The following is a 23,780-nucleotide window of genomic DNA, read 5'->3' on the forward strand; positions in this document are numbered from 1 at the left end:
GTTGCTGGAGTCATTTAGAAGATCCTAGGGAATCTAAGACATGCAAACTCAATTTGGGATTAACTGCAATGATGAGTGTGATTCAAAGCTGACTGGAGGGAAAACAAACACTTGATATGGCTTTGCAGATGATATATGCACATGGTCAATGGAGCTTCCCACACCCTGTGCCACTCTTGCTCCCCCATCTTCCCATCAAATACCAATCAAGGCCCCCATGGGCCAGGCACTGTGCTCAGCACTGGGTATTCAACACTGAACAAAATAGTTCTTCATTCCCCAGGCCAAAGAAAAACATTTTGGAAGCAAATTTCTGCTCCTATCATAACTTCCCTTTCTCCCACCATACCTGCCCAGGAAATGCTGGCCTGAGAAAGCGGCAAAACCTGGAGGCAGAAACACCCCACCAGGCCTACAACAGGGGTGACATTCTGCCTCTGCTTCGCTGAGCATGCGCCCCCAGACACATTGCCTCTCTTGCATCTGAAACCGCCCAGGTGCCTGCTGCCATTGACTCGGCCTCTGGAATTTTGAACCATGAGTTCCCACTCCCATATCCAAAAAGCACACACTTCCATGTCCCATGGGACCTTTAACCACAGGGTACTCTTCCAAAGTGTCCAATGAAAGGCAGGGGGGCAGTGTTGCTGGGTAGTTTCCTCCAGCTTTAAAACACGGCTGCTGCTTCGCTGATGCTTGTTCCATCCAGAGGGGATGGTCTCTATCTCTTCCCACTGAATCTGGGCTGGCCTGAGCAACTCGTAACCAAGAGAAAGTCCTGGAAGTGATGTTGTATGACTCCCAAGGTTAGGCCACAAAAGGCCAGAAAGCTTCCACCTCACTTGCTGGGACATGGGCTTTTGGAAACCAGAGCCATCAGGTAAGAAGTCCCACACCCTGAGGCCAAGGAGAAGCCATCACAGGCATTCACAGGCATCCTGCTCACCAGTCCTAGTCTGTGTCTTCCAGCCCAGGTACCAGCCACAAGAGCGAATGAGCCTTTGGAAGAGTCTAGCCCCCAGCTGTTGATTGACCCCAGCTTTTCTCATGGAGCACAGGCACGCTGTCCCCACTATGCCCCTTGCAAATTCCTGACCTAGACAACACATATGGATGAGAAATCGTTGTCCACCTCCTCACATATGGGGCACCTCATGATGCTGCCAGAGTAACTAGAGCCAATGGCAAAACCAATGGCCAGCCTATGCCTCTCCCCCATCCCCCAGCACAGTCTCCATCAGGATTCTCTGCAGCAGCAGGAACTCTTCCCTGCTATCACATGAGATGAGACACAGGGCTCTTGCCCTCACTGCTTCTATAGCCTCCCTCCTCAGCACTCTGTTCCAGGCTGTCACTGCCGCCACTGCCCCACCCAAGCCTTAACTGTTAGTCTTGCTGCAAACTTCACTGCCTATGGAGCTGAGGACTGCTGCTCTGCTACTATGGGACCATGGAAGTTGCCAGACCCTGGAGGAGCAGAAGGGCCAGCTATCACCCAGCATCTCTTCTTTCTGGCTCATGCTCCCTGGGCTGGAAAATTGATCCCATCCTTCTCCTTCCCAGAACAAGCTACCATGAGCCAATTGCCAACGTATCCATGTATCCATTTTTGGAAGGGGAGAGTCAGGTTAAATGCTCATTTTGGCCCCTTAATAAGTTGTTTGAGAACAGGGACTCTGGACTCAAATCCTGGCTCCATCATTTTCAAATTGTCTGACCACAGAGACACACTTTAACTTTCAAACTTCAATTTCTAATCTGTAAACTGGGCATAACAGTTCCTACTTCATAAAGTTGTTCTCAAGATCACAATGAGGGAATCCATGTAAACTGCTTGGCATGTAGTAAATGCTCAAATAAATTCTAGCTATTTTTAATAACACCTTCCCACGAAGAAGCATCTTTTGTGACTTACCCCTTGTAAGACTTGGAAGCTGTCGTTGTTGGGTGGTGGGTCTTGGTCTGGGTCAACACCAACTCTATAAGTCATCAGGGAGAAAGACAAGGAGAGAAAAACATAGAGTGTTAGCTTGGACCATGGCAGCCAGGCCGGTTGAAAGCAGCTAAGAGGCTGACCATCTTCCCAAGGTGGAAGGAGTGGTTAGCTAAAAGAAGGGGAAGGCTGTTGTGCAGAAAGTTATGAGAAAGCAGTTGTACCACCCAGGAGTAGGTTGGGTAATCGATCTGTATGCTAACACCTTAAGCAAGGCCTCTGGGGAACGGTACAAGCAGGAAACTGTCTGCCTGCCTTTCTGCACCAGACGGTCCTAGGTAGCCAAAGGTGGGTCCTGCCTCTTCCTGTCTGCTGCTTCCTCCCTTCCACCTGACCTGAGAACTCACAATTTGAGATCAATAACTGAAGACAGAAAGAAAAAGCAAGGTGGCAAAATCCACTAATAACGAATTCCATGAAAGCACTAGGGTTGTTGTCTTAGCAGCAACATACCAACTATTGCTCTATGCATCTGTTGATTCTTTATCCCTGAAACTTCCTCATTTTAAGGCAGAGAACAGTAGTACTGATGACATTGATAATATGGGGGCAATGGAGGAGAAAACAAAGATGCCAGGAAATAGTCCTGGAATCCAGGAAACAGAACTGGAGTTCACTTCTCCCTCCAGTACTGCAAAGAATGTGTGCTCAGTCGCTAAGTCGTGTCCGACTCTTTGCGACCCCACAGACTGTAACCCACCAGGCTCCTCTGTCCATGGGATTTCCCAGGCAAGAATACTGGAGTGGGTTGCGATTTCCTCCTCCAGGGGCTTCCCCAGGTGGCTCAGGTAAAGAATCGCCTGGCAATGCAGGAGACGCAGGAGACGTGGGTTTGATCCCTGGGTTTGATCCCTGGCTCTGGAGGATCCCCTGGAGGAGGAATTGCAAAGAATGGCTGGTATCATAAAAAGAAAACAAGAAACACAGCTTTCAGCACATCTGACCAGAGTTTGAAGAGAGCTGCCAAATGGCCCTGACCAGGGGTTTTATTTGTAGTCTGGAACCAGGGCACTGACTGCGATGAACAGACAGTAGATATGCAAAGCCCCATGTGTGCCTTATTTTCTCTCCTCTCCCTCCCGCTTCTCCACCTGTGATGCCCAGGATAGATCTTGAGAAACGAGACTAATGCAAAGAAGGAATAGAAGACAACATAGATGTACCCCTTTCTCAAATGCAACCTCTACCCTGCCTTATTCCAGGCTTGCCAAGCACTAAGCCAAGGTTTGTGCCCCCAGATGGAGGCAGGGAGGTACAGAAGGAAAGGGAACAGTTACCCCATATTTTGCTGAAGGCAAAGTTTAAAAACTACAAGATGAGTTCATGTATTCAGCAAATATTTACTGAGTGCCTACAATGCCAGATCTTATTCTGAGCACTTAGTTAAAACCTGTAATGTACCTGGCACCAGATTTCCTCCCTGGGGACCTGAAGTTTGATGGGCTTTTGGTAGTGAGTTAAATGGACTCTGTTGTGTCTACAGGCTGCTTTCTGAGGCCCGGAGGCTTGGCCTCACAGTTGGACATTAGCCAGAGACTTTTGGATATGAAATTCATCCAATTCCGAGGCACCAGGGCTAGCTACCCACAGAGGTCACACGAGAGAGCCTCAGTGTGCCTGAAGGGTCTGACATACCAGAGGAGAGGTCACACTGAATTCCTAGCTGTTGATCTTTAACTCTCACTGGTTTTGACGGTCTCTTAATGAAAGTTTCATAGAGAAAAGTCCTCTAAATGGTGTTAGCATCTGTAAGATCAACAGCTGAAAGTCCAATATTAGGCCTTGTTCTGTGGATTCTGTCAGTGAATGGAGCCACTTCATGGCAGACTCATTTACTTAGATGAGTTTCCTAGTAAAGACTCAGAGAGGTGCAGAGCATGGGTTACCAGTAGTCTGTCTCCCAGACAGCCTACTGGAATGCCCAGTGACACAGCAGCCCTCTGCCTAACCATGGACAAGCTATTGTGGAGGCAGGAGCATCAGCAGTTCAGATCCACCCAGATCGTCTCTCCTTTCTTGATCACGAATTCTGAAAAATGTGCATTAGCCTTTGTAAGTGGCTTCCACACCAGTAAAGATAAAACAAATGGATTTTATCAGTCAAGATGAAATAGGAAGCCTCTGGCTATGAGAAAAGTCTTAAGTGTGCCTTGTCCTACAATGAAGAAAACAAAGCCACACATAATAAAAGCTGCCAGATGAAATCTAGCCCCCTCGATTCTTTCCACTAACCTCTTCTAGAAGAGAACTAAAATAAATTCTGTTTAACAAGAACTGCTTATAAAGACTAGTGTTAGTTGCTCAGTTGTGTCCAACTCTTTACAATCCCATGAATCGTAGCCCACCAGGCTCCTCTGTTCATGGAATTCTCTAGGCAAGAATACTGGAGGGGGTTGCTGTGCCATCCTCCAGGGGATCTTCCTGACCCAGTGATCAAACCCTGGTCTTCTGCATTACAAACAGACTCTCTACCGTCTGAGCCACCAGGAAAGCCCGCTTATAAAGACTAGGTTTGGACTATTTTCATTCAAGTCCGGGCAATATAAGAGGAATTCATCTATTTAGCCTGTGCCCACATGGCCAGGCCAGAATTCAAACAGTGGAGCATAAAACATTGGAAAACACTGATAAATTCACAAAATTAGGTCCATCCTAACCTCATCTCAAACTTGCTTGACAGTTTTGCTTGGGGGAACTTGAGAGTTATTCTAGACGCACATCATCCAGTAGAACTTTTTGCAATGATGGTGGTCTTCTAGATATACACTGTCCAATATGGAGGCCACTGGCCACATGTGGCCATTGTGCAGTTGAAATGTGACCAATAGGAGTGAGGAACTGCATTTTAACTTTTATTTCATGTTAATCAATTACAATTTAAATTCAAACAGACACATGTGGTGAGTGGCTACTGATTTAGTGCAGTCTAATAAGTACTGGGTTGGCCAAAAAGTTTGCTTGCGTTTTGAAAAACCTGAACGAACTTTTTGGCCATTCCAATACTAATACTGGCCATATCTCTCTAGAATCACTGTTTTCTCTACAGAAAAAATGACAACTGTCTGTTACCTTCTACCACCTCAGTGATAACACCTGAGATTCTTGCTGGGATCCTGCAGAGACACAACTCTGTAGTCCCACATATATTAAATAAAAATTTGCTTGAACTGATTACTCAGACATTGGAGAGATATCTCACTTCACCAGCATAGAAAAGAACACTGAAACTCTCTGAAAGTTCTTCTGTATAGATAATCCTCAAAAACATGAAAAGAATAACAGGATTAGAAAATTACCAGTTTTTCACTCACAGGGTAATAATTGCTTCAAGCAAAGGTCATCAGAGTATAATTTTACCAATGGGTAAAAGGCTGTTGGGACTCTGACTATTCATATGATGTTAAAGGCTTTCTTTAAAAAAAATATTTATTTGGCTGCATCAGGTCTTGGTGGTGGCCTGCAGGCTTCTCTAGTTGTGGTGTACTGGGCTGTAGAGCACACTGCTTCAGCTGCTCTGGGGCATGTGGGATCTTAGTTCCCCAACCAGGAATCAAACCCATGTACCCTGCATTGCAAGGCAGAGTCTTAATCTCTGGACCACCAGGGAAGTCTCTACAGGTTACTTGTTTAGTTACAAAGGGAAAACAGTGCTTTTACAAGTGGCAAGACCTGGGGTCTAAAGTGGTCAAATTTAACATCACTAATAACGAGGGACAACTGGACAAGATGCACCACCTGATATGATGCAACAAGAAATGTATAACTTTCTTTTACGTTATTTTTGGCCAAAAATCAAATGATTCTCTATCTCTAGTCAAGAGGAAAACAAATCTGAAAATTCCAGATTGTAGAGCAGCAGTGGCTACAGGACTGGAAATCCCAAAGAAAGGCAATGCCAAAGAAAGCTCGAACTACCACACAATTGCATTCATCTCATACGCTAGTAAAGTGATGCTCAAAATTCTCCAAGCCAGGCTTCAGCAATACGTGAACTGTGAACTTCCTGATGTTCAAGCCGGTTTTCAAAAAGGCAGAGAAACCAGAGATCAAATTCCCAACATCCACTGGATCATTGAAAAAGGAAGAGAGATCCAGAAAAACATCAATTTCTGCTTTATTGACTATGCCAAAGCCTTTGTGTGGATCACAATGAACTGTGGAAAATTCTGAGCGAGATGGGAATACCAGACCACCTGACCTGCCTCTTGAGAAACCTGTATGCAGGTCAGGAAGCAACAGTTAGCACTGGACATGGAACAACAGACTGGTTCCAAATAGGAAAAGGAGTAGGTCAAGGCTGTATACTGTCACCCTGCTTATTTAACTTATATGCAGACTACATCATGAGAAACGCTGGGCTGGAAGAAGCACAAGCTGCAATCAAGTTTGCTAGGAGAAATAGCAATAACCTCAGATATGCAGATGATACCACCGTTATGGCAGAAAGTGAAGAGGAACTAAAAAGCCTCTTGATGAAAGTGAAAGAGGAGAGTGAAAAAATTGGCTTAAAGCTCAACATTCAGAAATCTAAGATCATGGCATCTGGTCCCATCACTTCATGGGAAATAGATGGGGAAACAATGGAAACGGTGGCTGACTTTATTTTTCTGGGCTCCAAAATCACTGCAGATGGTGATTACAGCCATGAAATGAAAAGACGCTTACTCCTTGGAAGGAAAGTTATGACCAACCTAGTCAGCATATTGAAAAGCAGAGACATTACTTTGTCAACAAAGGTCCGTCTAGTCAAGGCTATGGTTTTTCCAGTGGTCATGTATCGATGTGAGATTTGGACTATAAAGAAAGCTGAGCAGCGAAGAATTGATGCTTTTGAACTGTGGTACTGCAGAAGACTCTTGAGAGTCCCTTGGACTGCAAGGAGATCCAACCAGTCCATTCTAAAGGAGATCAGTCCTGGGTGTTCATTGGAAGGATTGATGTTGAAGCTGAAACTCCAATACTTTGGCCACCTGATGCGAAGAGTTGACTCACTGGAAAAGACCCTGATGCTGGGAAATATTGAGGGCAGGAGGAGAAGGGGACAATAGAGGATAAGATGGTTGGATGGCATCACTGACTCGATGGACATGGGTTTGGGTGGACTCCGGGAGCTGGTAATGGACAGGGAGGCCTGGTGTGCTGCGGTTCATGGGTCACAAAGAATCAGACACGACTGAGTGACTGAATTGAACTGAACTGAATGCAAGAGCATTATCCTGGAAATCCTTAAAAAATAAAACAAAACCTCAATGTCATAAGCAATCAAAAGGAGGAGAGTAGGATTATCCTCGATTAAAGGACTAAAGAGATGACAACCAAGTCAGTCAGAGGAAGAGGGCACAGAGCCACCATGGGCCTGAAATTTTTTTAAAAAGATAACAAAAAAAGAGATGACAGCCAAAGGAAACTTTGATTGGATCCTGGATCCTACATGTGTATATAAAATTTGGGTTACTAAAAGTATTGTGTTCATGAGAAGATTAGGTTCCTAAGGGATACATGCTAAAGTATTTTAGGGGCAGAAAGTCATGATGTCTATAATGTACTCTGAAGCACTCTGAAATGGCTGAGAGAAAGAGAGAGAAAGAAGAAAATGACAGAATGTTAACAATTGGTGTATTCAGGTTAGAACTTGGATATTCATTACTCTATCAGCTTTTTTGCAGATTTAAAATTTTCCACAATTTAAAACAAACATTTAATTATATTTTTGGTGAAAACGTTTCACAAATATTGATACACGAGTAATATTTCTGTCTCTCTGATTTAATCTAGCTTACTAATAATGATGATTCAGGATCTCATATTAGTCCGGGGTCTAAAAACAACAAATTGTAAAGATTCATGGACGTAAGGTGCTAAAATAGGTAAATAGGTAGATATAGAGTCTAGCAATTACATGTTTTTTCCCCCAGATAAATCCTCCAATCTTTTGTTGAGCTTCTTCTTCTCTTAAAAATGAAGGGCAGGAGAAAAATTCTACGTTATTGAAACATGTGGTTAATCTTCAGATCTGGTTGTGCATGTCCCCTGGAAACCTTCAGTTCTGAGCACAGTCCTATCCAGCACCCCTGTTTCCTGTTCTTTCCTCCGTCCATGGAAGCTCTGATCCTTGCTGTAGCCACTTTCTACCAACTACCTGCCTGACATGCAGCCCTACTCCTGACCACACAGAGCCTCCAAAGACTGGCCAGGGCCCTCCTACAGACAGAGAAATGCAGGAGGGCCCGTTGGAGAGTCTCAGAGGTCCCTGCTACTGATTTAAGTGTTAAACAGGAGAAAGGTTTACTACTGGGTTTTAAATGCCAGAAGAAAACAGACCAGGAGCCTTGTGACACAGATGGAGTTCTGCTCTTTCCCCATTCAAGGCTGTTTACTTCAGGACAATTGAATGATTACTTTTCTGGCAGGGTTGAGGGACCCTTGGACCAATCCCCCAGGATGATACTAGATCCCTACAAAGGGCCTCACCCTTGGGACAGGGTGTGTGGTGGTGTGCTGAGTAGCAAGAAAGATCAGGTACATTATTTAAAGTATAATGCCTCAGAAGACTTGGGGTTCTCTAACTTTCTGAAATTCATAGTTTCAGGCAACTGTCCACAATATACATTTCCCTCCTTACCTATTATAATGCTTTTGATCTAGGCCACTGTATAAATCTAAAACTTTTGTGCTGGTTTATTACATCATATTTTAGCAGTCCCGATACATCAGGGTTGAGTTCATCTGACCACATGCAACAGTCTTTCTTTCCAGAATGAACTGAATTATCCTTATTTTCATTAAGAATGAGACAAATGTGGTAATCCCATACCAAATGAGAAAAAAAGCAATCACACTGATGTGCTCATTCCAGAATGAATAAATATAGGATATGAATCATTTCCCTTTTGATATATGTACATTCTGATTAACCACCACATAAAATGCCACAAAATCTCCGAAATTTTAGAAGCATTCTACTTTAATCAATAGATGGGTTTTTTAAAATTTGAATGGCTGAGGTCCTAAATAAATTTGGGGAATATGAGACACATGCATTCATATCAAATCTTAAACAACTGATCAGAATCTGAACTCTCTCATGTTCCAAGCATAATAACTTGTACTTTGCTGGAAGGGCCTTCCTCCTTGAAGGTTGGATATTTCAAAGAAAAGGGTTTCCTCTGAAACTTAACTGGTACCTACAGTCAGGTCTCTAATATGAACATCTTTGTGTGTGTATTTTAGGAAAAAAAATGTGAATCCAGAGATCTTAAATGCTTCAATTAATTGTATACATGTCATTAACAGTTTACATCTGGGGTCTAGCAGTGTCCCCAAATTCATGCCCCATGACAGGTACTGTTGCTTTCACCACTGTCCTCAGAGAGTAAAACACTTTCACGAGAAGAACAGACTTCAAGTCTATTTTGCATTTGCTTTATCTACCAGCACCCAGAATCAGATCAGGAAGAAAGAATGCCAGTAAAAGGTCCATAAGGAAAGAAGAAATATTAAAGTCTTTACTCTGATTGCCCAATATCACCACCCTTAAGCATAATCTGTCATAAATTTGGTCACTGAGAAACAAATTGCATTAGAAAAGTCTTTCACGATCTTCTGGTTTTTTGTTTTTTTTTTTAAATCCATTTTTGTATCTTTTGATTCACCATGGTAAGGTACAATTTAAAAATCCATACTTCAAAACTAAAATGGCATCAGTGCTTAATTAAGATGATGTAAACCATATCCCAGGCATGGCTGAAATACAAAATTCGAGTACTCTTTATGACTTAAAAGGCTTGTTTACTAGATCACAAGCAGGATTTTATGCGGAAAGTGTTTATGGCTCTGAAAATGGGCTACTCTTAACACAAAGTTCAGCTGTCAAGCAGCTACTCAGTCAACTCTGGCCTTGGTGCTGACAAAAACTGTCCAAAATGGGGAGGAAGGGGACAGACTGTCAGGAACATCGACACATCAATCAACTCAGAGAAGGGTAGAAAAACGATTAGACTTGACCAGACCTCTTGCCCCTTAAGGGGCAAGGGACTGGTGCCCACAGGAAGAAAGAAAGAGACAAATAACATAAAGAGAAACATCTCAGGTTAGAGAGAGGGGGAAAAAAAGCCAGGCCTGGTTAATTTGCTTCTGAGGAAGCCCTTGTGTCACCTGAAGTACTGCCAGCGGTGTTCGTTCTGGTCCTCTTCGGAGGGCTCCTCGATGCCAACTCTGGGCAGCAGAAGAAGGGAACATGAGTGTGACAGGGACCACAGGGGAGCCAGGGGCTCTAGGCACATGACCTGGACCACATCCATCAAAGACCAGGCCATCTTACTTTACACATAAATTTGTACCCTCTCATAAATTGTCCCCATTCTCTGAAACCCAGAGAGAGTGCTAAATTTACGTAGAAAGCAACAATGTTAGAAGCCAGGTCAAATAAGGATTGATTAGGAATGAAGACAAGCCTCTCAAAATATAATGAAATCAGGGGTAAAAACACAACTCAGAAAATGACTTCAAACTACTTTTCACAAATTCATCTGTTTCACAATGCAAGACACATCCATACAAAAACTAGAAAACAGAAAGCTATTGACATATATTTGAAGTGTTTATACACACTTTTACATATATTTGACAGGAAGAGCAAAGAACACAAAATTACTGAAAACAACAACAACGGAAAATGAAATGGCCTTTTTTCCTACAAGTAATCACATTATTCATGGGTTCAACCTAAAGGTCAAGAACCCAACTTCTGCTATTTTCTTTATCTTATGGCCTCAAGAGTTGACACAGTCCATTTTCACCTCCCTCAATAATTGCTGGGTTATTCAGAATACATTAGAATTTTACCATAATTTTAATGAGCAGGATTTCACAATCTCAGTACTACTGACATTTTGGGCCCTGGCTTTTACCTGCAAGATACCACCAGTAGCACCTTTCTCCAATTGAAGCAACCAGAAATGTCTCCAGACATTGCCAAATGTCCCCTGAGAGGGCAAAAATGCCCGAAGGTGAGAACCTCTGCACTAAATCTTACATTCTCAATGGGGGGTGATACAGCCTCCAGGGGCATGAAAATCTGTTATTTAGGGACAAAACTTTTTTAGATATTACAGTGGTTTATAGCCCTCTAAAGTTCCATAGTATATAAACAGATATATAGATCTGTTGTAGTAAAAAAAAAAAAATCAATGGAAGAGATAGATAAAAAGAACATCTTTAAAGGCTCCTCAGAGGAACAGTGATGGAAAAAAAGGTTGAGAGACATTGTGCTAGAGAGTGCCCAAATTCTCATGTTACTAATAAACACTGAAATATACAAGTGAGAACATGAAGCTTCTTAAGGTGGTACTTTTAATTAGGCACATGTTGGGAATGTGACTTAAATCAGACTTTATATATTATTATAGTATTAAAAAGCTATAACAAATTTCAGAAAAGCAAGCTGGATTCCATTAATGCAAAATGCACTAGTAATAGTACTAGCAGCAGTTCTAATGCTATAATTACTAATGATAATATTATAGCTAAAATATACTAAATGTTTTCCATATGCCAGATGGTACATTTAATGGGAGAACTCTTTATCACGTTCATTTAGTATCACATTTTATGTTCATACCATTGTCATCCCCATTACCTGGTGAGGAAACTGAGAGTCAGAGAGGTTATGAAGTTGCCCAAGGTCACAAAGGTAGAAAACGGTGGAACCAAGATTACAACTGAGGCTGTTAGACCCAGAACCACAGTGCTACAACTTACAGTCTATTGCCTTTGACTAGAAGGCGGCATCTTTAAATTCTTTTAAAATATCCAGTTGCAAAGGATATTACATAAAGAGCTCAGAGCTTCTCCTTGCCTTTATTCCTTAAATTATCTTACACAGAGCTTTATCTTAAACTCTCAGTGTGACAGGATTATACCTAGCAGAGTGTCTTTGAATGACTATTGCTGCACTCCGGGGTATGAAGGTTTTCCTGTTCATTTGGCTGCCTGGGTGTATGTCACTGATTCCCCCATCACCACCACCACTTCATGGGCGTGTCACTTGAAGCTGGGCCTTCCAAGAGGATGGCCACCATGTCACCAAAATGTGCTCAGGACATATACAAGGTTCATCTGCTGAATCTGCTCATCTGATGGTTTTTTGAAGTTGCCAAAATTACACCTTTGTGAATAACAACACTTGCTCAAGAGACTAAAAAAAAAATTACACAGTTTATTGCTCAGTTGTGTCCAACTCTTTGTGACCCCATGGACTGTACTCACCAGGCTCCTCTTTCCATAGGATTTTCCAGGCAAAAATACTGGAGTGGGTTGCCATTTCCTCCTTCAGAGGATCTTCCCAATCCAGGGATCGAACCTGAGTTTCCTGTGTCTCCTGCATTGCAGGCAGAATCTTTACAGCTGAGCCACTGGGGAAGTCCCCATGTAATAGTTTACTACCAGAAAGCAATTTGGGAATTTTGTCATCATGTTTTAAAATAGCAAATACATGCTCAATATCACTAATTATTAGAAAAGTGCAAATCAAAACTACAATGAAGTATCACCTCGCATTGGTCAGAATGGCCATCATTAAAAAGTCTACAAACAATGAATGCTAGAGAATGAATGCCACCACTCTCCTACAGTGTGGTGTAGGGTACAGAGGGTAAAAAGCATTTGCCTGCAATGCGGGGAGACCTGGGTTCGATCCCTGGGTTGGGAAGATCCCCTGGAGAAGGGCATGGCAACCCACTCCAGTACTCTTGCCTGGAAAATCCCATGGACAGAGAAGCCTGGTAGGCTACAGGCCATAGGGTCACAAAGAGTCAGACACAACTGAGCGACCTCACTTTCTTTTCCTACAGTGTTGGTGGGAATATTAATTGGTGTAGCCACTATGGAAAACAGTATGGAGGTTCCTTAAAAGCTAAAAATAAAACTACCATATAATCCAGCAATCCCATTCCTGGGCATATATTCAGAGAAAACTCTAATTTGAAAAGACACATGCACCTCAGTGTTCACACAGCACTATTTACAATAGCCAAGACAAGGAAGCAACCTAAATGTCCATCAACAGAGGAATGGATAAAGAAGATGTCTCTCTCTCTCTCTCTCACACACATGAAAATATTACTCAGCCATAAAAAAGAATGAAAAATGCCATTTGCAGCAACATGGATGGACATAGAGATTATCATATTAAGAGAAGTAAGTCAGACAAATATAATACCACTTATATGTGGAATTTCAAAAATGATATAAATGAACTTATTTACAGAACAGAAACAGACTCACAGACATAGAAAACAAACTTATGGTTACCAAAGGGGACAGTGGGGGTGGGAGGATAGAAGTTTGGGATTAACATACACACTACTATATATAAAATAGATAAACAACAAGGTCCTACTGAATAGTACGGGGAACTATATTCAGTATCTTATAACAAACTATGATGTAAAAGAACTTGAAACTAACATGTCATAGATTAACTATATTTCAATTTTTTTAAATAGTAAAATAAGAATAAAATAAAATAATCATAAAATTCCAATTTAAAAACACAAGTTGGATTTCTGGAAGGCAGTGACCTGGTTCTGGATTTGTGGTTATATTCATTTTATATTACACACAGACTAGAAATTCAGTTCAGTTCAGTTCAATCACTGAGTCATTTCCGACTCTTAGCGACCTCAAGAATCACAGCACACCAGGCCTCCCTGTCCATCACCAACTCCCACAATTCACTCAAACTCAGGTCCATTGAGTTGGTGATGCCATCCAGCCATCTCATCCTCAGTCGTCCCCTTCTGCTCCTGCCCCCAATCCCTCCCAGCATCAGTCTTTTCCAATGAGTCAACTCTTCGCATGAGGTTGCCAAAGTACTGGAGTTTCAGCTTTAGCATCATTCCTTCCAAAGAACACCCAGGGTTGATCTCCTTCAGAATGGACTGGTTGGATCTCCTTGCAGTCCAAGGGACTCTCAAGCATCTTCTCCAACACCACAGTTCAACAGCATCAATTCTTTGGTGCTCAGCTTTCTTCACAGTCCAACTCTCACATCCATACATGACTACCAGAAAAACCATAGCCTTGACAAGATGGACCTTTATTGACAAAGTAATATCTCTGCGTTTGAATATGCTATCTAGGTTGGTCATAACTTTCCTTCCAAGGAGTAAGCGTCTTTTAATTTCATGGCTGAAGTCAACATCTACAGTGATTTTGGAGCCCAAAAAAATAAAGTCTGACACTGTTTCCACTGTTTCCCCATCTATTTCCCATGACGTGATGGGACCAGATGCCATGATCTTTGTTTTCTGAATGTTGAGCTTTAAGCCAACTTCTTTGCACTCTTCTTTCACTTTCATCAAGAGGCTTTTTAGTTCCTCTTCACTTTCTGCCATAAGGGTGGTGTCATCTGCATATCTGAGGTTATTGATATTTCTCCCGGCAATCTTGATTCCAGCTTTTGCTTCTTCCAGCCCAGCATTTCTCATGATATACTCTGCATATAAGTTAAATAAGCAGGGTGACAATATACAGCCTTGACGTACTCCTTTTCCTATTTGGAACTAGTCTGTTGTTCCATGTCCAGTTCTAACTGTTGCTTCCTGACCTGCATACAGATTTCTCAAGAGGCAGGTCAGGTGGTCTGGTATTCCCATCTCAGAATTTTCCACAGTTTATTGTGATCCACACAGTCAAAGGCTTTGGCATAGTCAATAAAGCAGAAATTTATGTTTTTCTGGAACTCTCTTGCTTTTTCCATGATCCATCGGATGTTGGCAATTTGATCTCTGGTTCCTCTGCCTTTTCGAAAACCAGCTTGAACATGTGGAAGTTCACGGTTCACGTATTGCTGAAGCCTGGCTTGGAGAATTTTGAGCATTACTTTACTAGTGTGTGAGATGAGTGTAATTGTGCGGTAGTTTGAGCATTCTTTGGCATTGGAATGAAAACTGACCTTTTCCAGTCCTGTGGCCACTGCTGAGTTTTCCAAATTTGCTGGCATATTGAGTGCAGCACTTTCACAGCATCATCTTTCAGGATTTGAAATAGCTCAGCTGGAATTCCATCACCTCCACTAGCTTTGTTAAAAGTCACTGTTAACTCCACGTCCTACCCTGGGCTTCTGGACTTCTGAGAAGCCACTAAGTACCTTATCAGGGTTCTGTCAACAGCCTGGGGAAGTAAGAAACAACTTGGTATTGATTTCACTGAAGTCATAGAGCTCAAAATACCACCCTGAACTTCAGGGGATTTCTGAATTATTTTAGAATAAGAACCTGCTTCACATAAATGATTCGTGGTCATTAACACCATAAGCCACAAGCCAGAAAAACCAATCAGTCTCATTACCTTATGTCTGGGGGACTTTGTTTTCATGTAATCACTGTAAACGTCAGTTTCTGTCTCCTACACAATCACTATTTATACACATCTGGAAACATGTAATGAACTGACACCATATGTATTTTTTACCCATGGCACAGTTTGCTTCATTATACTGTCCGGGTAGAATTGGATAGAAAGAAGGAACGAATAAAGATAGAAGCAGAAATCAATGAAATTGAAAACAGAAAAACAATACAGAAAATCAATGAAGTAAAAAGCTAGTTCTTTAAAAGAATCATTAAAACTGACAAAACCCTAGCAAGACTGAAAGTTACAGAGAGAGAAGATACAAATTACCAATATCATGAATGAAACATGGGATATCGCTATAGATCTCACAGACACCAAAACAACAATACGGTTAGGCTATGAACAATACAAATATGACAATTAGATGAGCTGGACCAATTTCACAAACTATCACACCTCACCAATATGAAACAGATAATCTTGATATCCCTATAGCTATTAAAGATATTGGCTTCATGATTTATGTAACAAAACTCCTAGAAAAGAAGACTAAAGGACCAGATGGTTTTACCGGAGAATTTCATAAAACTTTCAAGAAGAATTATTAATAACACCAATTCTATACAACCTATTCCAGAAAACAGAAGACTCAGAAAATTGCCCCAACTCATTTTGTGAGGTGAGATTAGCCTGATACCAAATTGGACAAAGGCAATATGAGAAAAGAAAACTGCAGACCAGTAACCCTCATGAACATAGACACAAAAATCCTTAACAAAATGTTAGCTAGTAGAAATCAGTAATATGTAAAACATTTATAACAAGCAAGACTCTTTTTAAAGAAGCAATGCTGGTTTGAAATTTTAAAATTAATCAATGTAATCTACCATATTAACAGGCTAAACAACAGCAAAATATAATGATATGAACTAGTATAGAAAAAGCATTTGATAAAATTCAACATCTGTTTATTATAAAACCCTCAGAAAACTAGCATTCAGTAGGAACGTCCTCACGTTGATGATAAACATCTACAAAAACTCTATAGACTTAACATCATACTTATTGATGAAAGACTGAATGCTTTCCCCTTAAGATTGGGAACAAAGCAAGGATGTCTGCTCATATCACTCTTGTTTAACACAGTTCTGATGGCTCTAGTCAGAGCAACAAGTCAAGAAAAGGAAATAAAAGGGACACTGGTTGGAAAGGAAAAGATAAAACTGTCTCTATTCGCAAACTACCTTCCTAAAACTAATATGTGAATTTGGCAAGGTGGCAGGATATAAGATCAACCCACAAAAACCAACTATATTTCTATATCTTGGCAATGAACACATGGAAACTGAAATTGAAGATAGAATAACATTTAAAATAGCTCAAAAAGAAGAAATACTTAGAAGTAAATCTAACAAAATGTGCACAGACACTGTAATAATGAAAACTATAAAATATTGATAAAAGAAATGCCATGTTCATGGATTTGAAGACTCAACAAGGTAAAGATGTCAATTCTCCTCAAACTGATAAATCAGGTTTAACACAATTTCTTTGAAAACCCCAGCACAATTTTTTTAGGATATGGACAAGCTCATTCTAAAATGTATATGGAAAGAAACTAGAATAGCTATGATAATTTTGAAAAAGAAGGATAAAGTGGGAGGACCCACTCTACCTGATGCTCAAGTTGAACATATAACCATAGTTATCAAAACAGTATGGTTCTGCTGGAGGTACACACATATAAATCAACAGGGCAAATAGAAACAGACTCTCATGCATACCACCAACTGATTTCTGGCAAAGGAGCAAAAACAATTCGATGGAGTAAGGATAGTCTTTCTAACAAATTATGCTGGAACAGCTGGATGAAAGTGAAAGAAAAAGTTCAGTTATGTCTGACTCTTTGAAACCCATGGACTATACAGTCCATGGAATTCTCCAGGCCAGAATACTGGAGTGGGTAGCCGTTCCCTTCTCCAGGGGACCCTCCTGACCCAGGGATTGAACCCAGGTCTCTCACACTGCAGGCAAATTCTTTACCAGCTCAGCCACCAGTGAACCCCGGAACAACTGGATAGCCATAAACAAAATAAAACTTCAACCTGAACCTCATGTCTAATATTAAAAATTAAGTCAAAATGGATCACAGATTTAAGTGTAAAGCATAAAACTAAAAAGTCTTTTTGAAGATAACAGAAGAAAATCTTTGGGACTAGTGCTTGATGAGTTCTTAGGCATTAACACCAAAAGCATGATGCATTTTAAAAAAGATAACTTGCATCTCATCAAAATTTAAAGTTTTGCTCTATGACAGACTCTGTTAAAAGGATTAAAAGACAAGCTACAGAGTAGAAAATATTCACAAAACACATATCTGAAAACAGACTAGTTTCTAGAACAAATGCAAAACTCAATAAAAAACAAACAATACAACTAGAAGATAGACAAAAAACTTGAACAGATATTTCACCATAGATATTCAACATCATTAGCCATGAGAAATGCAAATTAAGACCACAATGAGGTATCCCCACATACCTATTAGAGCAGGTAAAATAAAAAGTATCAATACCAAATGCTGGCAAGGATGTGGAAAAATTGGATCTTTCATATTCACAGTCATTTTGTGACCTTTTACCATGTAGGAGCTGTTATTTTTAAGTGCTAATTTATATATATATATCACTGTAATATTTACACAACAATCCAATTATTATATGTGTACATATACAGCTTGTGTGCATCAGGAAAAGAAGCCCATGCTCTCAGCTCTGGGCAGGACTATTTCAATGGCCCACTTTTTGAAGTGGGCTTGAGAATGGGCAAAATTACTCTCATTGGATAATGACAGGTGGGGTCATCAGAAAAGGAACTTATGAAATAGCCTGAAAAACGCAATTTAACCTGGCTCTGAGCATCCAGGGCATCTACTGGGTGACAAGGTAAACTGGAGCAGGAAGTAATCACAGAGAGGTCACCAAATGCAGATTCTCAACTGTGTGCAGGGTAAACCTTTTTTGCTCTTATTTTGCTACACAGAACAGAGATGGTACCATCTTATGTCTCAAGTTTAAAGCCAAAAATTTGTACGTTTTCTTGTTCAGATTTCTATTTCCATAGATGAACTATTTTCCTTCATGTGACTCTTGAGATTCATACCAAGAAACTGAAATTTTAATCATCCCAGATTTTCCAACACAAAAACAGTCACTAACACAGCAAGCCTTTGGGGCAGTATAGTACAGTAGTGAAGAGCATGCCAGGGTTGAAATCCCAGCTTGTTCACTTACAGGGTTGTGACCTTGGGCAAGTTACTGCTCTATGTCTCAGTTTCCTCAGCTCTAAAATGAACATAATAGTATTAGCTCCCTTATAGGAATGCTATGAGGAATATCTTAAAGTAAGTGTTGGCATCTCAAAACACAGCTGCAGCACAAGTTTTAGCTATTAGAAGACTCTTACTGATAAGTCCACCCAGGTTCTGCAGACCCACCCAGATCTGAGGCTAAGACACAGTAGCTCAGAAATGGTGCAGCCAGCACCAACAACTCCTGGTGACAACCAATGGTGGCCATGCCCAGCAACCCCTGCCTCCCATCAATATAAAAGTTCCAGAGGGGAAAGACTATTCTCTCAAACCCGTTTTCTCCCTGACCCCAAGGATCACTGCAAGATCCTTGTTGGTTCTTTCTTCTCCAAACTAGGTGTGCTCCGCAGTTGTCAGCTCCACACAAACCAGCAGCCAGAGAGAAAGGAAAAAAAGAAAAAAACATTGCCATCTTGTGGATTTTCAGAGAATTCTTCATACCTATGTGCCACCAGAGTCTTCTCATCCCCAGCATGTTTACCCTCTGCAGATCTGAAACTGAGGCAGGTGGTGAGAGCACCTCCAATGACGTAGAGTGCACACTGAGCTAGAGGGACCTGGAGAAAAGCTGACAGCACGCTTTCGTTTAACATGAAGACATATGGAGGCCCAAAGGCATGAGGAACTTGTCTTAAACCAGGGCCAGAGTTAGCGTATAGGTCTCTCAACCCATTTCAATGTCCTCTTTACTGTAAGATGCTGGACCAGCTCACAAGCACAGCTTGGAATTCAAATGCTCTTAAAAAAAACTTAAACTTGGGTCAGTGCTCCTCCATCCTGACATAGCTAACAAAACCACAGGCAGGGGATGTCCATGAGGCTGCAAGAAATGAGGGTGATGCAGGAAATGTCACCTCTTCTGTGCATGCGAGCAAGAAGAAGCGCAGCATAGTTTCCTCCTGAAACAAAACTCTAATTGCTTCTCCTTACTTCCAGCTGATGAGCTTATTTTTCAAGCCCGTAGATTTGATTTCAGAGGAGTATGAAATGCCAGACACTGTCAGCAGCTATGTCTATTCCCTGTCCTGTAGCTTTAAGGCTTTTTGAATTCTTGCCTTAATGTCTCAGCATTAGCAAGGTCCAGGTGTTTCTTACTCTGCTTCTGTATCCACAAACATTTTAATGATTTTTTTTTCATGGAAAATTCAATACTCTGAATTTTTATTAATTTTTTAAAAATGTTAATCCTTCCCCAAACAAAACAAAAATATATATATAAAAGGCTTCCATGTGCTAAGCTCTATGTAGCAGCCTCTGCATGGGAATAGTGACATAGTTAGACACAAAACTGGCCTTGTTTCAAACCAACCTTATATTAAGCCATGACAACATGGGCGTCGTGCCTCCACCAATGATCCAGACAGTGAAGAAGACGATGAGGAGAGTGGTCGTGAACATCATCTGGCGTGCGTAGGATGCTGTGTCTCGAATGGCCAGTGCAAATGCCATCGCTCCCCTGAGGCCTGTGGGGACCAAAGAGGAAGCTCTCTTGTCATAAGGATAAATAACAATGTGTCCCCAGACCCACTGCTTAGCCACACAAGTCTAATAAATTGTATCTGCTTATGCTTCAAGAGTCAAGCTGTTTTCTATAGAAAGAACCTTAAAGGAATTTAAACGATTTCCTCCTATTTGAAGTCTTCTTTTGCAAAATGCCCAAAGGCAATAAGAAAAACACCGCCCTGTTTTGTACAGCACATTGTGAGAATCCCATATGTGAATACCCCATAGTTTGGGATCTAACTTGGTGTGTGGCTAAATTAACAACTTTTATAGATCTGCTGAGAGTACCTGTGAAGCTTATCTCATACCCGTGGAATCACACTGATGCTAGTATTTATTCCACACTGATGCTAGTATTTGGCAATCAGCAAGAAACTCAAGCACCAAAATCTACTCATCAGAAAAAGTAGAAACATACAACTGCCCATCAAACCAAAAGTGCATATGGCCTTGTTGTTGTTTTGTTGCTCAGTCATGTCCAACATTTTGTGACCCCATGAACTGTAGCCTGCCAGGCTCCTCTGTCCATGGGATTTCCCAGGCAAGAATATGGAGTGGGTTGCCATTTCCTTCTCCAGGAACCTATCTCCTGCATTGGCAGGCAGGTTCTTTACCACTGAGCCACCAGGGAAGCCCCTTAGAATAATAACACTTTCATTACTGAAAGAATTCCCCTGCTAGCAACATGAAATAAAAAGAAATATAAATAATAATATAAGCTTTCCAAGTCTGTGATTCAAGCACTACCCAAGTGCTATACAGTCGTTATAAACTTAAGATACAGGGTAGGTATGAATATGTGAAATGCACAAAACAGCATTTCCTTAGCAAAGCCAGGCAGAGAAGTAACAATATAACCTGATCTATATCAGGAGATGAAGACTTCTTCTATAAAGGGTCAGATACTAAACATTTTAGGCTTTGTGGGCCAAGAGGAAAAATCAAGGATATTAGGTATGTACATAAAAGAGAAAAAAACAAATTTTCACAAAATTTTATTGATAAAAACTAAAATTATAATAAGTATAATATATAAGTACCCTATTATAAGAGCTTCCCTAGTAGCTCAGCTGGTAAAGAATCCACCTGCAATGCAGGAGACCCCGGTTCAATTCCTGGGCTGGGAAGATCCACTGGAGAAGTGATAGGCTACCTACTCCAGTATTCTTGGGCTTCCCTGGTGGCTCAGATGGTAAATAACCCACTTGCAATGTGGAAGACCTGGATTCCATCCCTCAGTTGGGAAGATTCCCTGGAGGAGGGCATGGCAACACATTCCAGTATTCTTGCCTGGAGAATTCCCATAGATAGAGGAGCCTGGCGGGCTACAGTCCATGGGGTCACAAAGAGTCAAACATGACTGAGCAACTAAGCACAGTACACAGCATAAATTCCTATTCACCATGGGTAAGACTGCCTGTATAGTATGAAAATGAAAAGTTATACTCACTATATTTATTTGTATATTTTTCCATTTTTCCCAACAATTTCATGATTTCATTCATCTGAGAACTTCACTGCAATTCACTGGAGCAACTTAATAAAAGTTATATTAAAAAACAGAGCAAGGTTGATGTACTCTATTAATTTATCCTATTGAAATACTGACACACATCTAGATCATCCTACAGCCAGCTATAACATCGCTTAATATTTCAACCTTTAAATTGATGCTATCTCAAAGAAGAAAACCTAAGGGCCAGAGACTGATAATGTGTGCTCCATTTTTCTTTATTAGGTAAACAATGTAAGCAATATGAAAGTGGAACCTCAGATATTTCTTTCATAGCCTTGAGGAAAATAATTTTGATAGTTTTGATAGCAGATATCTTTAAACAGTACTGTGTATCTCTCAGTTTTTTAACACAGAAAATGATGAACACACTTTATCTAGGTGACCAAGTTATCTCCAATTCATCTTCCTCTTTTCCACTGGCATTTTCTCATATGTATGGAGGCTCTGCTCTGTCTTGCCCTCCTGAGAAGCCTCTAATGTTTCCTAGATGCTCTTGAATAAAAGCCCAACTCTTTGGCATGGTACTGGGGCTTCTCTGTGGTCTAGACTCCAGCAATGATTCTCACAGTGTGGTCCTCAAACCACCATCAGCAGCAGCAACAGCTGAGAAAACATTAGAGCTGCAAATTATTGGGGCCCTCTCCATTCCCTCAGAATCACTCTCTGGTGGTAGGGCCCAGAAATCAGCTTTAACCCGCCCAATAGGTGATTCACATGCAACTTGAAGGTTTGCACCAATCACATGAAATTTCCCTTTCCAACCTCACCCGCATTCTGCATTAGCCTGTGTGTCTCATGTTTAAACCAGACCATTCAGTTCAGTTCAGTTCAGTCACTCAGTCGTGTCCGACTCTTTGCGACCCCATGAATCACAGCACGCCAGGCCTCCCTGTCCATCACCAACTCCCAGAGTTCACGCAGACTCACGTCCATCGAGTCCGTGATGCCATCCAGCCATCTCATCCTCTGTCATCCCCTTCTCCTCCTGCCCCCAATCCCTCCCAGCATCAGAGTCTTTTCCAATGAGTCAACTCTTCGCATGAGGTGGCCAAAGTACTGGAGTTTCAGCTTTAGCATCATTCCTTCCAAAGAAATCCCAGGGCTGATCTCCTTCAGAATGGACTGGTTGGATCTCCTTGCAGTCCAAAGGACTCTTCCCTAAAAAGGCCACACACGGCAATGCTTTCCTGCCCTTTTGACCTTCTGCCTCCTGAAATGCCACTGAATCCAAGCCCAGTTGGAAGGTTACCCCCTGGATGAAGATGGCCCTGGGCCCTGATTTTCCCCACATTTATGTCACATCTCTTTTGTGCAATTCACCACCCTCTCTTGGGAGACAGTTAGCTTTTATATAGTGTCTCCCCTCAGTGGACTGTGAGCTCCCTAAAAAAGGCTGGTTTCTATATCCTCCACAACCTAGAAGCACGGCTTTTATGAAGGGAATGCCCAACAAACGTGTGTCAGAGTGAAAGGAAATCTTTAGGGCTGGCTGTGTACTTAAATGGAGATGCAAGGGAGTACAAGACAACACAATTGCTTTGCTGAGCAGTGCCTAATGATATGATTTTAGTATGACTCTCTGAGGCCTCCAAGAACTACTGTGTGGCAGTAAAGGGCTGCCACTTGCTTGCTATCCCTCTTGTACATCCCCTCCCCCTTCCCAGACAGAGGTACCTCTAAGGGTCACAGTGGCCTTTTAACCCACTATCTTCTCCCTCTGCTCTGCAGGGATGCTCTTACTTGAGTCTTGTCTATAAAATCGGATGTTTTCCACTCTCACTGAACCATCTGCTCATGCCAATTGTTCTCTCTTTTCTTTTCCTTTACATATTTCTTTATCGTCCTTTGTCCTTTCAGTGGCTTCTCCACTTTTCTCGGCTTTATACTGAACAGGGGACATCTGGGAGACAGTGTAAGTCAAGCAGAACTATCATGGCTCTTATCTTCCAGTTTGGGATTCACCTTGCTAATGTGAGTGTATTTTATTTCTTAGAAAGTAAGAGCTAGGAGGGATCTCAATTGATTATTTCAATTTCATTATG

At 41.4% G+C, this 23,780-nt stretch overlaps 2 protein-coding genes across 3 annotated transcripts in view; one reads left to right on the forward strand and one right to left on the reverse strand.

The window, feature by feature from the left end:
• The window catches only part of CHST7 (carbohydrate sulfotransferase 7), a 76,459-nt gene that overhangs the window by 50,977 nt on the left and 1,702 nt on the right, over positions 1-23,780 (forward strand). The gene's annotated exons all lie outside the window — the stretch shown is intronic.
• The window catches only part of SLC9A7 (solute carrier family 9 member A7), a 175,401-nt gene that overhangs the window by 23,827 nt on the left and 127,794 nt on the right, over positions 1-23,780 (reverse strand). The window contains exons 12-14 of one of the 2 annotated variants that reach the window (XM_040265777.1): positions 20,029-20,182; positions 10,148-10,207; positions 1,916-1,979 (exon numbers count right to left, since the gene is read on the reverse strand). In XM_040265777.1, coding sequence (XP_040121711.1) covers positions 1,916-1,979; positions 10,148-10,207; positions 20,029-20,182 — 278 coding nt within the window. The remainder of the gene's footprint in view (positions 1-1,915; positions 1,980-10,147; positions 10,208-20,028; positions 20,183-23,780) is intronic. The other variant, XM_040265778.1, reaches the window with a different exon arrangement.

The sequence above is a fragment of the Oryx dammah genome, unplaced genomic scaffold (assembly GCF_014754425.2).
Source record: "Oryx dammah isolate SB20612 unplaced genomic scaffold, SCBI_Odam_1.1 HiC_scaffold_23, whole genome shotgun sequence".
NCBI classification, from domain to species: domain Eukaryota; kingdom Metazoa; phylum Chordata; class Mammalia; order Artiodactyla; family Bovidae; genus Oryx; species Oryx dammah.